This window comes from Rhinatrema bivittatum, chromosome 5 (assembly GCF_901001135.1).
Source record: "Rhinatrema bivittatum chromosome 5, aRhiBiv1.1, whole genome shotgun sequence".
Classification (NCBI taxonomy): Eukaryota; Metazoa; Chordata; class Amphibia; order Gymnophiona; family Rhinatrematidae; genus Rhinatrema; species Rhinatrema bivittatum.
The window spans coordinates 37494110-37509041 of record NC_042619.1 but is presented as its reverse complement, the minus strand read 5'-3'; the positions used below and the strand labels follow the sequence as shown (position 1 = coordinate 37509041).

Genomic DNA, 14932 nt, shown 5'->3' with positions numbered 1-14932 from the left:
AAGAACCAGGACTGGGCAAAGTACTGGATGAACTGGAAAAACTGGTCATGGCCTGGATGTGCACCTGTTATAAAATTCCCTCAATTGTGCACCTCAAAGCCGACATTGTCCTGCTATGCACGTACACTCTTAAAATTAGGAGCACACATATACACACATAACATGTGCGTGTACTTCCACGCATGATTTAAAATTTTAGCGCATCTGGCCACACGTCCATATACACATGCATATGGGCACCCGCGCGCCCATCTTAGTTGCTGTCTCTGTGTTTAAGAATTAGCGCATTCACGCATAAGTAGTGCTACTCATATGTTCCATATTTTTTAAAGCATATATTTATAAAACAGACAACGACATAATAGTACAAAACTCAAAAACATGTGCAGTGTAAACAACAAATACTTAAATCACGTACATCAATGTTTTTTAAATGCTGGACACCATAACTTCCCCCCTTATCCTTCTATGCAACCCGGCACTCCAATGAATATCATTAAATACTTCTAGACTTCTCCTTGTATTTCCCAGTAAGGCTCCTATACTTTTCGTACATGCTAATCTTCTTCTATAATCACTGAGGTGAGTTTCTCCCACACTGCTATATCGTGCACCTGCTTATCCCATTGGGCAACTGAAGGAGTTGATTTCCAATATGTAGCGATTGTATAACGTGCTGAATGAACTAGATGCAGTGCATCGAGAATCTGATCTAATCCCAGCCCCAACAGACAAAAGCTGGGGAGGAGATGCACTTGATGATCCAGAATTTTAGCAATTATTTGTTCCACTTTGGTCCAAAATTCTACCAGGGCACGCATGTCCACCACACATGAAGATAGGTCCCTTCCTCTTCACAGCCCCTCCAACACAAACTAGATGCCTGTGGTGAAAAGATGGTATAGTATCTTGGATATCTATAAATCCTCCAGACTAATTTATACACGAGTTCCACCCTTCTATTATAGAGACTTTGTGTACCTTTCTCCATATGGACTTCCAATCTGTCACTATCAATCTCTCCCCTAGATCTGCATTCCACTTTTCTATTAGAGCAGTAAGGGACTCTCTTCCCTCATAATTGCAATAATGGCCCAATATGGGGGGGAGATAATTTTATATCCTGCCTCTCTGGTCATTAGTACCTGCTCCACTCATGAAGGAGCCCTTTTAGACTACAAGATCCCTTCTGTTTTATTCAGATATTTGTGAAAGCTGTCATAAACCTCTTTAGCCTCTTCTCCCAAGTCAAATTCCTCCTTCAAATCTTCAAAGGAGATCCATCCACTTTCGTCCCATAGCTGTCCTAAACATTTTAATCCCAGATTTTCCCCATTCCTGAAATTCAGTCTTAAACGTAGCAATTGAAGTAGCAGGTTCGCCCTTAGAACAGCTAATGGGGCATGGTGGTCCAGCTGTAAATGCAAGTGCTTACAGAGCACATACCATGTCTCTACTGTGTGTACTACAATCGGACTAGATCTCATTGCTTGCCGGATCCTCGAGGAAGTCAGTGGCAAAAATAATAAAAGGAGTAAATCTGTTCTCTCTATCGCTCCTGCCTCCGGCGATAGCCAGGCTTGCTTATAGTTTATGTTCTTCAAATTGCTTATTAAAGGAAATAACAATACAGAAATATCAGCATGTGGTGAGCGGTGATCCTTACGCACACCACATACAAAACAAAGCATCAGATACATTTTAAATTTGTCTATTCCCCCCCTTTCCCCCTTGATGACAACATATATATCATACAGACAGGAACAATAACCCTTCCACTGTCCCCCTTTCTCTCAATCACAGCCTTTTCACCCACAAAAACACATTCGAGAGGAGGATACAGAGTAGTTACAGAAATATACCAAATCAAAGATAAGCAGCCTGTCAGACCAAAAGAAATCTTTTACATAACAATCCCTGACCCCATAAAACAGTGACTTCTCACAAGGACAGGACATTTAACACAGCACTACGGATCTTTACAGGCAATATCTGAAGGTAGGCATTCCAAACCTCCTAAAGACTTCGTTTTCTTTTAACCGATAAACCTGTCGCTGCCTTCTCCATTAGCATTAAATTAGGAAAGGCATTCCTCCATACCCAAAAAGGAGCTTTTTCAGCTTTCCACATCAAGAGAATATTCGTCTTCCCTATTAGACAAGCCTTATGCACCTTTACCCTGAATTTGAAAAGAATCAGGGTCATCAAATAGGACCCCCTTCAGGAAAGAAGGGAATGTTTTGTCCAAGAATTTGTTCAAAGAATTTCCTTAATCCCCTCCAAACATTTTTGAATTGTGGTGCAGGTCCAAAACACATTATAGTTTCTATTAAGTTACGCTGGTAGACGGGCTAGTCCTGAAGCCCAATAATAACCCAATAAGTCTGGGCTAGTCTGGAAGCCCAATAATAACCCAATAAGTTGGGAAGCGCAAACCTTCCTCCATTTTTAGTATGCATAAAATACTTAATTTTAGCCTAGAAACCTTGTCCTGCCAGATGAACCTGGACATTGGTCCATTCAGGTTCGCGAAAAATTTCACAGAAAGTGCAATGGGTAAATGTTGGAAGAGATACATTAAGGGGCAGATTTTAAAAGCCCTATGTGCGCCGGGGCGGGGAGGTCTGGAGGCAGGGCGGGGGCATGAACAGAGGCCTCTGCAAGGCCACTGGGCCGGGAGATCGTGTGCTGGCAGTTGGCCAGCGCGCGTAACTTGTCAGATAAAGGTACGGGGGTAGTTTTGGGCTAGGGGTCAGGACAGGGAGGGGAAGGGAGGGGAAGGTGGGGGAGAACAGGGAAAGCCAGCTGGTCTCCCCGAGGGCTCGGCGCGCGCAAGGTGCACTAGTGTGCGCCCTCTTGCACACACCGACCCCTAATCGAGCGTACATTTTAAAATCTGCCCCTAATTTTGGTAGAATATTCATTTTTAATATCCAAACCCTGCCCGCTCATGAAGCATAAAGCCCGGTCCATGTCTGCATGGCTTCTAGGATTTTCCGGCACATCGGAGCATAATTACTTTTTTAAATGTCCGACCAACATTTGGGTATAAAAATACCCAAATACTTAAACCCCATCCTAGCCATCTTGAAATGGGACACTCGGGTCGATAATTAGAGAGCTAGGCCCCCCTCCATCAAAAAGAGTTCAGATTTTTGTTAGTTTACTTTGTAGCCAAACACCTTGCCATATTCTTCAGGTATCTGAAGGAGTCACGGGGCTAAGGTTGAAACTTGTATCACATAGAATAGCACGTCATTTGCATATAAAGAAATCTTATGCACCCTCCCATTAAACACAAAGAGGTAGATTTTAAAAGATGCGTGCGCAAGTTCATGTGTGTGCGGTTCCCGGTGCGCGCACATGGATGTGATTTTATAACATGCGTGCACGAGCGCACGCACACGGATGTGATTTTATAACATGCGCGCACCGGCAAAATCAAGTGGCTGCATGCACATGTGCAGCGGATTTTACAATCCGTGCGCACATGTGTGGGCGGCGCACGCAAGGGGGGGTGAACTTTTGCAAATTGTGCGCAGCGATGCAATCAGGCCTTCCCCAGTTTCCTCCCAGTCCGCTCCAATTAAGGAGCGGACTGGGAGGGAACTTCCCTCTTCCCCTACCTAAACTCCCTCCCTCTTCCCCTCTCCTCCCCACCCACTAAACCCTATCTATCCTTTTTTTTTTTTTTTTTTTGCAACTTACTTCAGGGCCGGAGTTGAAGTAAGTTGGGCACGCCGGCCGGCGAGTCATCAGGACAGCATACAATGGTGCTGTCCTGGCCTGCCCCTCGCCCTGTCCCACCCAGACCCCACCACTTTGAAAATGCCCGGCATGTGTGCATGTACCGGGGTTTTTCGCATGTGGCTGAGCACGTTTGAAAATGCGCGCAGGTTTTACATGCGCAGGCCTTTTAAAATTTGGCCGAAAACCTTTAATATCTGCATGGATAGACTATGCCAATACTTCAATAGCTAGTTTAAACAATACGGGTTCAAGGGGCATCCCTGCCGCGTACTCTGTTTAATTGGGAAAAGATTGGAGAGGTACCCATTTGGGAGAACCCTTGCCGCTGGCCTGGAATATCGGGCCTTAACCCATCCAATAAATCCTTGATCAAAGCCCTACAGTCGCAAAGCAGTGAACAAACCCCCCAGCTAAGCCTATCAATGGGCTTTTCTGTGTCCAGAGATGCAAACAGCCTCAGGATCCAGTACATCAGTACATGTCTGCCAATGAGGTGATGAGAAAGGTACATCTAGTATGAGTAAAGGAGAGATTTCCTTCACAAATCCCATTTGATCTGCTTTTACCAGGCGAGGTAGGATGTTTTCCACCCTTAACTGCATTACTTTAACTTAATATTTTTCTATCTGCATTCAGGGGGGATAGGGGTCTATAAGGTCATGGATCCAGCTCATCCCTAACCTTTTTGTGTATCAAGACTATAGTAGCCACGGTCATTCTATGGAAAACATCATCTGGGTGTATATTTAATTGATCAAATATTCCTGCCATAGGCAGTGCTAATTTCACAAAAAATGTTTTTATAGAATTCTTCCTAAAACCCCTCGAGTCCTGCGCTTTTACCCATAAGTAGTTACTTAACTGATTTTAACATTTCCGTTAGCGTGATAGTCTCCCTCAGCTTATGATTTTGTTCCTCTGTTGCTCGAGGAAGATTAACTTTTTGGAGAAAAGTTTCACTTTCCCCACTTAGAGCTTATCTCGTTCCTTGCATAGAGATTCTCATAATAATTCTTGAAGGTACGGCTAATGCCCTTCAGATTGATAGAAATCCTCCCATCTTTCTGGCGTATACTAGCAGTTAGCATGCTTTGTTTTCTTGTTAAGCAAGCTAGCGAGGAGATTCCCCATTTCATTACCGTAGAATTTTTGCCGCGTGAAACACAAGGATTTCTCAGTCTGTTCCACTTGTAGCACCTCTAACTCCCTCCATCAGGCGACTAGCTGTTTACTCTGGCAAAACTACATGCTGCTGCATAATCGTGTATATACCACCACGTGCAATTCTTTAATGTTATCCTCCCTGGTTATAAATGAAGATTTGGATATTTTATACACAGCTCCACTAGATATATTGCAAAATCAAATAGCAAACTATTGTTTTTTAGATCTTGAGTATTGTAATCTGACTTAGATGTCAGCTCTCTTCTTCCACATATTTTCTGAACATTCTTGTTAAGCCAGAACAGTCCTGAACAGTTTAATTTTTAGTTGGAAACTGGAAGCACAGAATGGTATGAAATCTATAAAATAAATAAATAAATGAATGAATGAATAAATAAATAAGCAGGTAAAAGACCTGTATGAGTTTTGTAAAAGACAGTACATAGTGGGATACGGAGTCGTCAAACTATTAACGGGACCTTCCTTTTGAAAGATGCTCTCCAATTCTGTACCATGGGGAAACATTTTTTAAATAAGTTCTAGTGTCAACTGGTTTAGGTTCATCTATTCCCCCTACCTTTCTACTAATTTATTAATGCAGATGATTGTGAGATAGTATTCTTAATAGCCAAGGCAAACTAGTGTGATAAGACAAGAGATTATATGAAGGTAAATATGACATTTTCAGCCTTATCTGGAAACCACCACTTTTTAGAATGTCAATGAAGTCCTAATGCAGGGTTGTGTCCTAAATATGTACGTTTCAGATTTACAAATGATTTTTCAGTAAAGCATGCGTTCAGTAAAGCATGCGTTCCACTTTGATCTGAGAAGTCTGGAAGAATGCCCTTAATTGCATATAATATGCCAGAATCCTTCAGGACCTAATCCAGATGTATTTCTTAAAACCTGTTTCCAAGAGCATTTTGTCATTGAGACAAAATAGAAGAAATCAATTTGAGAATGGGACGTAGGATTCTCACACTGCCGTAAACTCAGTATTAGTGAAAGATACTGTGATTTCTTTTATTGAACCATATATTTCATTTATTGTAAACCGATGTGATGTATCCCTCGAACGTCGGTATATAAAAACAAACAAACAAATAAATATTGCCTAATTCAGGGGTTTAAGCAGGCTAACTACCGTTTATAGCTGAAGATTAAGGACGGATGCCATCCTCGTCATTATGATATATATTAAGCATACTATACTTGCTTTCTTGCTCAGCCTGTAAGGAACATTTATTTATTTATTTAAGAGTTTTTATATACCGAGGCACGTTTGGAACATCACCTCGGTTTACAATAAAACACAATGCAGCAACGAGCTTTACAAGAACATTTAATGGAACATTCATTCTCACAGGACAAGCAGGATGGTAGTCCTCACATATGGGTGACATCATCAGGATGGAGCCCAATCATCATCAGGATGGAGCGTAATCACGGAAAACTTCTGTCAAAGTTTCCAGAACTTTGACTGGCCCCTACTGGGCATGCCCAGCATGGCACTAACCCTGCAGCCAGCAGGGGTCCCCCTTCAGTCTTCTTTTTTCCGTGCAGCAGTAGCCTCGCGATTTAGGAGCTCTGAACACATTCCTGACAGGAATTTTCCTCACAGACTTATTTAAAATAACTTTGCCCCACAGGGGTCCCTCCTCTAACTTTCTCTGGCTGTGGTACTCCGGTAAGTTTTTTCACCATTTTTCGTCGATTACCATCGAGTTTGGCCCTCGCGGCCTACTGGCCGTCGACCGTACCGTGGCTCGATTTTTTCTATGGCCATGGCGTCGGGTTTTCGTCGGTGCCTGGATTGTACTCGCACCATGTCGATCACAGACCCTCATACAGTCTGTGTAATGTGCTTAGGCCGTGAGCATGATGTCCTGACTTGCACCAAATGTGCCCTCATGACACCAAAAGGTCGCAAAGCCAGAATGGAGAAGATGGGACTCCTTTTCCGTGCTCACACCCCGACGCCGTCGCATCGACGTCATCGGAACCGGCACCGTCGAAGTCGCACCAACATCGACAACCGTCCGGTGACCGCCCGCCATCGACGTCTTCATGGCCATCGACTCCCGTTTCTCCCCCTCAAGATCGAGGGGAATAAAGGGAGAAACATCGCCATCGGCATCGTAAGTCTCGGACCGTCGAGGGAGCGAAATCATCGACCACACCACCGTCCGAGCAACCATCGAAGAAGCCCCATCCAGGAACGGCACCGACCACTCCTGCGACCGGGACATCGAGGCCACCCTCACCCGATCGGGGTCTGGGAGTCGCGATTCCACCTGTAAAGGTTGTCCCTCCGACTGGGCCTCAGCCTCCCTCTTCCGTCACGGAGCTGGAGCTGATTGCCCCAGGTCTCCGGGAAGAACTGGACCGGCTGGTCCAGGAAGCCATCGACAAGGCGATGCAACGGCTCCAGGTCCCTCCGGCACCGACATCGGCACCGAGAGTGGAACCGGTCACCGACCCGATTCCAGCAGCACTGGCACCGCTGCTATCCCGGATGGAGGCGCTCATGACTGCCCTTCCACCGGTGATTCCCGGGTCTCCGATGGCCCCGGTGCGCTCCCCGATGACAGCCTCATCGGGAGGAGAAACACTGTTTCGCATCCCTCCTTTGGGAGTTCTGCCTCAGCCATCGATGCCATGTCATTCCTCGCCACCGATTCATTCATCGGGAGCGATACGCACATCGGTGCCATCGATGCCTTCGATACTGGCACCGATGCCTTCCAGGCCGTCCACGGTGCCCCCGGTGATTCCTTTGATTTTCTCAGAGCCTCAGCCGGGGCCTTCGAGTATCCAACCCCCTTCTCATCCTACAGGTCAGCCTACTGATCCTTATGACACCTGGGGTGATGATACTTCCACAGATACGGATGACTTACCTTCACCTACCTCTCCTACTGAAAGTAGAAAGCGTTCTCCTCCAGAGGACCTCTCTTTCATTAATTTTGTGAAGGAAATGTCAGAATTGGTCCCTTTCCAGCTTCAGACGGAGCAAGATGATAGGCACCAGATGATGGAGCTTCTCCAGTTCCTGGATGCCCCTAAGGTGATCACTTCTATTCCCATTCATCAAGTTCTTCTTGACCTCCTCAAAAAGAACTGGGAAAATCCTGGATCCATTGCCCAGTACACAGAAAGGCAGACACTACATATCTGGTACAGTCAGCCCCTGGCTTTCAAAAATCTCAGCTTGACCACCACTCGGTTGTGGTGGAATCAGCTCAAAAGAAAGCAAAAAGGACAAAACCACACTCTTCTACCCCTCCTGTCAAAGAACACAAGTTCCTCGACAATATTGGTCGTCGAGTGTTCCAAGGGGCCATGCTTATCTCCAGGATTGCTTCTTACCAGCTGTATATGACCCAATACAACAGGGTCATTTTCAAGCAAATACAGGACTTCTCTGAAACCCTGCCTGACCAATTTCAAGAACATCTTCAAACCCTTGTCCACAAGGGGTTTGAGGCAGGAAAGCATGAGATAAGAACAGCTTACGATATCTTCGACACCTCCACTAGAGTGTCTGCAACTTCCATTTCGGCAAGATGCTGGGCCTGGCTCAAGTCTTCTGACCTTCGCCCAGAAGTACAAGACAGGCTCTCTGACCTGCCCTGTATAGGAGATAATCTGTTCGGTGAACAGATTCAGCAAATAGTGGCTGAATTAAAGGACCATCATGAGACCCTGAAACAGCTCTCTTCGATACCTTCTGACTTCTCTTCAAGACAGCCCTTCAAGAAGGACTCTAAGAAGTCATTCTTCCGCCCAAGGAAGTACTATCCTCCACCAACAAGGTCCCGAGTTACGAGGCTTTATCAGAAATCTCAGCCTCGCCAGCCCCGGAAGCAAAAGCCACAAGCAGCTCCCCAGCCGGGGCCTGCTTCAGGTTTTTGACATTGCCTTGGAGAGCAGCAGCCTGATCCCTCTGCCAGCCATACCAGTCGGAGGTCGATTGTGCTACTTTCACAGCATGTGGCAATCAATCACAACCGACCAATGGGTGCTAGCAATCATTGCTCAGGGTTACCACCTGAACTTTCTTGCTCTTCCACCGGAATCACCACCTCTACAAGCGTGGAGAGTAAACGACCACTCTGTCCCTCTGGAGCAGGAGGTTTCCCTTCTTCTCCAGTTAAAAGCATAGAACCCATCCCTCTTTCACAACAAGGCCTAGGGTTCTATTCCCGGTATTTTTTGATCCCCAAAAAATCCGGGGGGCTTCGTCCAATTCTGGACCTACGTGCCCTCAACAAGTACCTCCAGCGGGAAAAGTTCAAGATGGTAACCTTGGGCTCGCTTCTACCTCTTCTACAAAGAGGAGACTGGCTCTGCTCTCTGGACCTCCAGGACGCATACACCCACATTGCGATATCTCCAGCTCATCGCAAGTATCTCAGGTTTTTAGTAGGCCCAATGCACTATCAATACCGAGTGCTTCCATTCGGCCTAGCATCGGCACCACGAGTCTTTACCAAATGTCTCGTGGTTGTCGCAGCTTTTCACAGGAAAGAAGGTGTTCACGTCTACCCCTATATAGACGACTGGTTAATCAGGGCCCCAACCCAGCAAGCCACTCGATCGTCCCTGGATTTGACCCTACACACTCTAATTTCTCTAGGATTTCTCATCAATTACGAGAAATCCTATTTAGTCCCATCGCAGACCTTGTCGTTCATTGGGGCAGACTTGGACACCGTACAGGCAAAAGCCTTTCTACCTCATCAACGAGTGCAAATCCTCGTATCTCTCGCTCACCAGTTGCAGTATCAGTATACAGCAACAGCTCAACAATTCCTTGTCCTTCTCGGACACATGGCGTCCTCAGTCCATCTCACACCAATGGCCCGCCTGGCCATGAGAGTCACGCATTGGATTCTGAGGTCACAATGGATTCAAGCGACTCAGCCTCTGTCAACCATTGTCCACATCACCAACGCACTCCATTTGTCTCTCGCCTGGTGGAAAGATCAGAACAATCTCCTCCAGGGACTGCCTTTTCATCTGCCAGATCCTCAACTCATTCTCACCACCGATGCTTCCAACCTCGGCTGGGGAGCTCATTTGAACGATCTGCAGTCACAAGGATTTTGGTCTCCAGAAGAAGCCAAACACCAGATAAATTTCCTGGAGCTTCGAGCAATGCGATATTCTCTCAGAGCTTTTCAGGATTCTCTATCAAATCACGTTATCCTGATTCAGACGGACAATCAGGTGGCCATGTGGTACATCAACAAGCAGGGAGGCACAGGCTCCTTCCTTCTGTGTCAGGAAGCTGCGCAGATTTGGTCGGAAGCACTCTCCCGCTCGATGTACCTCAGGGCCACCTACTTGCCGGGAGTACACAATGTCTTGGCAGACAAACTGAGTCGTGTCTTCCAACCACACGAGTGGTCACTCAACCCCTCAGTAGCAACCTCTCTTTTCCAGCAATGGGGTTATCCCTAAATAGACCTCTTTGCGTCCCCTCAGAACCACAAAGTGGACAATTACTGCTCCCTCATTCGAAGCGAGCGCTCTCAGCCCAGAGGTGCATTCTCCCTCTCGTGGGCAGCCGGTCTGCTTTATGCAGTCCCTCCACTTCCTCTTCTCTCGAGGACTCTCGTGAAGCTCCGTCAGGACAAGGGAACCATGATCCTGATAGCACCTCACTGGCCACGCCAAGTGTGGTTTCCCATACTCCAGGATCTCTCCATCCGCAGGCACATTCCCTTGGGAACGCACCCGCTTCTGATCACTCAGAACGACGAATGTCTACGCCTTCCCAATCTTCAGGACTTGTCCCTGACGGCATGGATGTTGAAAGGTTAATTCTTCAACCACTTAACCTTTCAGATATGGTTTCTCGTGTCCTGTTTGCTTCACGGAAGCCTTCCACAAGAAAGTCTTATTCCTATAAGTGGAAAAGGTATACATCATGGTGTTCTTCGCAATCCCTTGATCCTTTTTCCTGTCCAATCCCAAGGTTTTTGTACTATCTCTAGCATTTATCGGAATCAGTTCTAAAGACCTCTTCCATCAGAATGCATGTCAGTGCGGTAGCCGCCTTCCATAAAGGCTTACTCCATATCAAGCCTCCTTTACGTCCTCCGGCCCCTTCTTGGGACCTTAATCTGGTTCTCGGGCGGCTCATGAAACCACCATTCGAACCTCTTCACTCCTGTGACCTAAAATATCTCACATGGAAAGTGATTTTCCTTTTGGCTATCACTTCAGCTCGCAGGGTTAGTGAATTACAGGCCCTAGTTACCTATCCGCCTTACACTAAACTCCTGCAGGACCGGGCGGTACTTCGCACTCACCCTAGGTTTTTGCCTAAGGTAGTTTCGGAGTTTCACATTAATCAATCCATCATACTACCTATCTTCTTTCCCAGGCCCCACTCCAACCCAGGGGAACAGTCTCTGCATACCCTCAACTGTAAACGGGCTCTAGCGTTCTACCTAGACCGTACAGTTGCCCACAGGAGGAGCACTCAGTTATTCGTCTCTTTCCATCCCAACAAACTAGGGCAACCTGTGGGTAAGCAGACTCTCTCCTCCTGGTTGGTGGACTGCATATCTTTTTGCTATCAGCAAGCAGGCATTCCTTTCCAAGACCGTGTTAAAGCACACTCTGTGAGGGCCATGGCGACTTCAGTAGCACACCTACGATCGGTGCCACTTCCTGACATTTGCAGGGCTGCCACCTGGAGTTCTCTCCACACTTTCGCAGCCCACTATTGCCTAGACAAAGCCGGAAGACAAGATTCCATCTTCGGCCAATCTATCCTGTTTAACCTATTTCCAACATGATGTACCAACACCCTTCCGCCTGCCCGGTGGGGTTCTGGATGCCCTCTACCAATTCCACCCCAGTTGTTGTGCCTGTTGCACGCCGTTGGGTACATTTGGTGCATGTTTGGACATCCTCAGCTCGGTACTCACCCATATGTGAGGACTACCATCCTGCTTGTCCTGTGAGAAAGCAAATGTTGCTTACCTGTAACAGGTGTTCTCACAGGACAGCAGGATGTTAGTCCTCACGAAACCCGCCCCGCGGTGTTGGGTTCCTAACGTTTTGTTGTTTTATTTTTCGGCACTACCTGTAGCTATCAAATAAGACTGAAAGGGGACCCCTGCTGGCTGCAGGATTAGTGCCATGCTGGGCATGACCAGTAGAGGCCAGTCAAAGTTCTGGAAACTTTGGCAGAAGTTTTCCGTGATTGGGCTCCATCCTGATGATGATTGGGCTCCATCCTGATGATGTCACCCATATGTGAGGACTAACATCCTGCTGCCGTTGAGAACACCTGTTACAGGTAAGCAACATTTGCTAAATCTCTAGCACATCTGTAATGCACAGTCAATGGATGCATTTACGTTCTACATAAAATGACACAAATACAAAGGAAAATAAAGAGAGCAAGCCCCAACCTCAAAACATAGCAATAACCAAAAACATATTTTTACAATCCCCTCCTCTTCCATATGGAAAAGAACTCTTATCGCCTGCCATTTCTATTTATTTATTTTGCCCACTTTTCTCCTCGGTTAGCTTTTTTTTTTTTAATTAATTTGATGTTGATCCTCACTACCCAGAATATATATATATGTCTAGTACCCGCCTCTGAAGCGGTCACTGTCTCTTCCAAGAACGGAATTAGAGTTTACACTTGTGTCAGTAAAGAAAAAGCTGGGATCCAGATTGCTCGGTCAGCACGGTCTGTCATGGTAGTTATCCATTTCAATTCCACTGACCTCTTCCTTCCTCTTCTGCAACTGCTCTTCCTCTCGCCTTGCTCTCTCTTCTGGGGACTGCTGTGCAGGACATCCCCGGATTAGGTGACGACGGTTACGGAACAAAGACTCTGAGTAAGTTCCCAGGAATGGTCACTCTAACTTCTGTTATCTTAATTTATTTTCTTGTTTCAGGGGGGGGGGGTTGATCCCCTTTTATTTATGAGGGCGTTTTCATTCCCAGCATGCATAGGCAAGAATTTTATTTATTACCCAGTTTCGGGCCTTATTCAGTAAAGATTTTTTTTTTCTATAGGAGGAATAATAATATCCTTTTTGAATAAGGTCCTGTGAATGCGCCAAAGGAATATGTTTCAGTTTTTATTATGCATGAAAATAAAAATGTTTATATATTTGTTTTTGTGCTAATGACAACATTGGTTTATTACGATATGTGATGTCCCAATGGCAGTTTTGCATTTTTGCACTAGGTTAGCACCATGATGGCTTGTACTGTTACCTAAAATGCACTTTCAAGCAAAACACTAAGCTAATCTAAAGGGAAAGTTAAACATTTACCTCTGTCCAGATGAAAACCAGGCATAAAATACTGTATATACTATGTTGCTACTACTCTTTCAGCCTTTGCAAAAGAGATGTGCTTATCATATGACTGAATATTTTAATTGTGAGCTTCCAATGGAAAATAATAAGAAACTGCAATGGAATACAAAGTTTGGGAAGATTCTTTGAAGAGTGGACCTCTTCAGTCAATAGGAAGGCAGTGACTAAAGATGTTTGCTCCTTAAAAATAAAATCATTCAAAGACTGAATACATTTGTGCCATGCAGTAAGTAATAGAGTGTGGTACAAGATGACTGAACAGATATGATCTGCAGTGATTTATTTTTTTAAGCACCAAAGGCTAAAATGTCTGCTTCTACAGGCAAGAAGGATTTCATTCTTCCAAAATAGGTGGTGCCACCTTTTCTTAATTATTATATGCTCTTGGATGCAAATATACAGGAACCACAGACTAACTGGCTGGCAGGGATGCTTTTGAAACATTATACTTATGTTTTCATGGCAGATGAGCATAACTGGATTGCATGATAAACATCATTAAAAAAAAACAAAACCAAAATGATCCTATCTGTATAAAATAGTATGGGAAGGTTGTATATATCCTGACGCATAGCTTGGTTCACATCAGAACCCTTGGCATGTTGCAGTAGGCAAACAAAACACATTTTTACAGGCAATTATAAAATGAATTGAGGAAATCCTGCAATGTTATTGATCTATTAGGTAGCCGTTAGTATGGTTCCTGTTTGCTTCAGAAGTCAAGCTCATTAGTGGCACCAGCCAGTACAATGGCAGCTTTAGTGCTTATTAAGGACATCACAGTGCTGTTGTGATTTACGTTGAGAGAAATGCAAGGGGAGAGAGTTGAACATACAAAACAGATAAACTGTTTTGAAACATTAAAATACTGAATTTAGTTTTCCTTTTTATTTTTTTTACTGTGCATCTATTTTATAATTACAGTGCAGTATGCAACGCCCTGCTTGATTAAGTTATACATGTCCAAGTATGTCCTGCGATACTTGGCTTAATCTTTGTAAAGAAAAGCACTCAGAGGTGTGCTTAATTGCACTCAAATGTACATCCTGTCGTGTTATCTGTTTACTGATTGCCATAAATCGTGTATTCATCTACTTCATGGACTGACTGCAACATGGCAATGCCATTTGCATATATATGGGCTAGTTCTGCCTTCCTTAAATCCTTCTTCTTTTTTCTTTTGGCATCAGTTAATGAAGGTGAAATTATATAAATGTTGCCATTGTATTATCTACATTCTTTAGATAACAGGAATGTATATTCATGCACAAAACCAAAAAGAAGTTTTTTCTGTTTCTTGTAAAATAGTTGCATTTTAACAAAGCATATAATGGTTGACTTTCCCTTTAAGGATGAAAGCTTTATCTGCATTTGTAGTCTGGGAACAGATATATTTAATTTATATGAAATATGTAAAATTACCTGAAAAAGAACAATTGCGACAATGGCCAGTTTCACCCTCCGTCACTGCTGAGCATGTATGCACATACATATGTGCACTGCTTTGTTACTGCATCTTGGTGCCCAGTCAAACCAATCTGTGTTTTATAGAAACCAGCCATCCAGAACATGATGCTGACAGTTTCAAAAGAGAACCATGGGGAACTGGGACATGGTATGACTCAGTTTTTAGAGGGTGATTTTTGGGTAGTTGT

The 14932-nt window shown here is 44.8% G+C and overlaps 1 protein-coding gene across 4 annotated transcripts in view; it reads left to right on the top strand.

Annotated features, from left to right (window-relative positions):
- Positions 1 to 14932, top strand: part of DLG2 (discs large MAGUK scaffold protein 2) — a 2548136-nt gene that overhangs the window by 2482842 nt on the left and 50362 nt on the right. Inside the window, exon 7 of one of the 4 annotated variants that reach the window (XM_029602229.1) lies at positions 12743 to 12788. The exons of the other annotated variants lie outside the window; for them this stretch is intronic. Within the exon in view, the coding sequence (XP_029458089.1) occupies positions 12743 to 12788 (46 nt within the window). The remainder of the gene's footprint in view (positions 1 to 12742; positions 12789 to 14932) is intronic. 4 annotated transcript variants of the gene reach the window in all.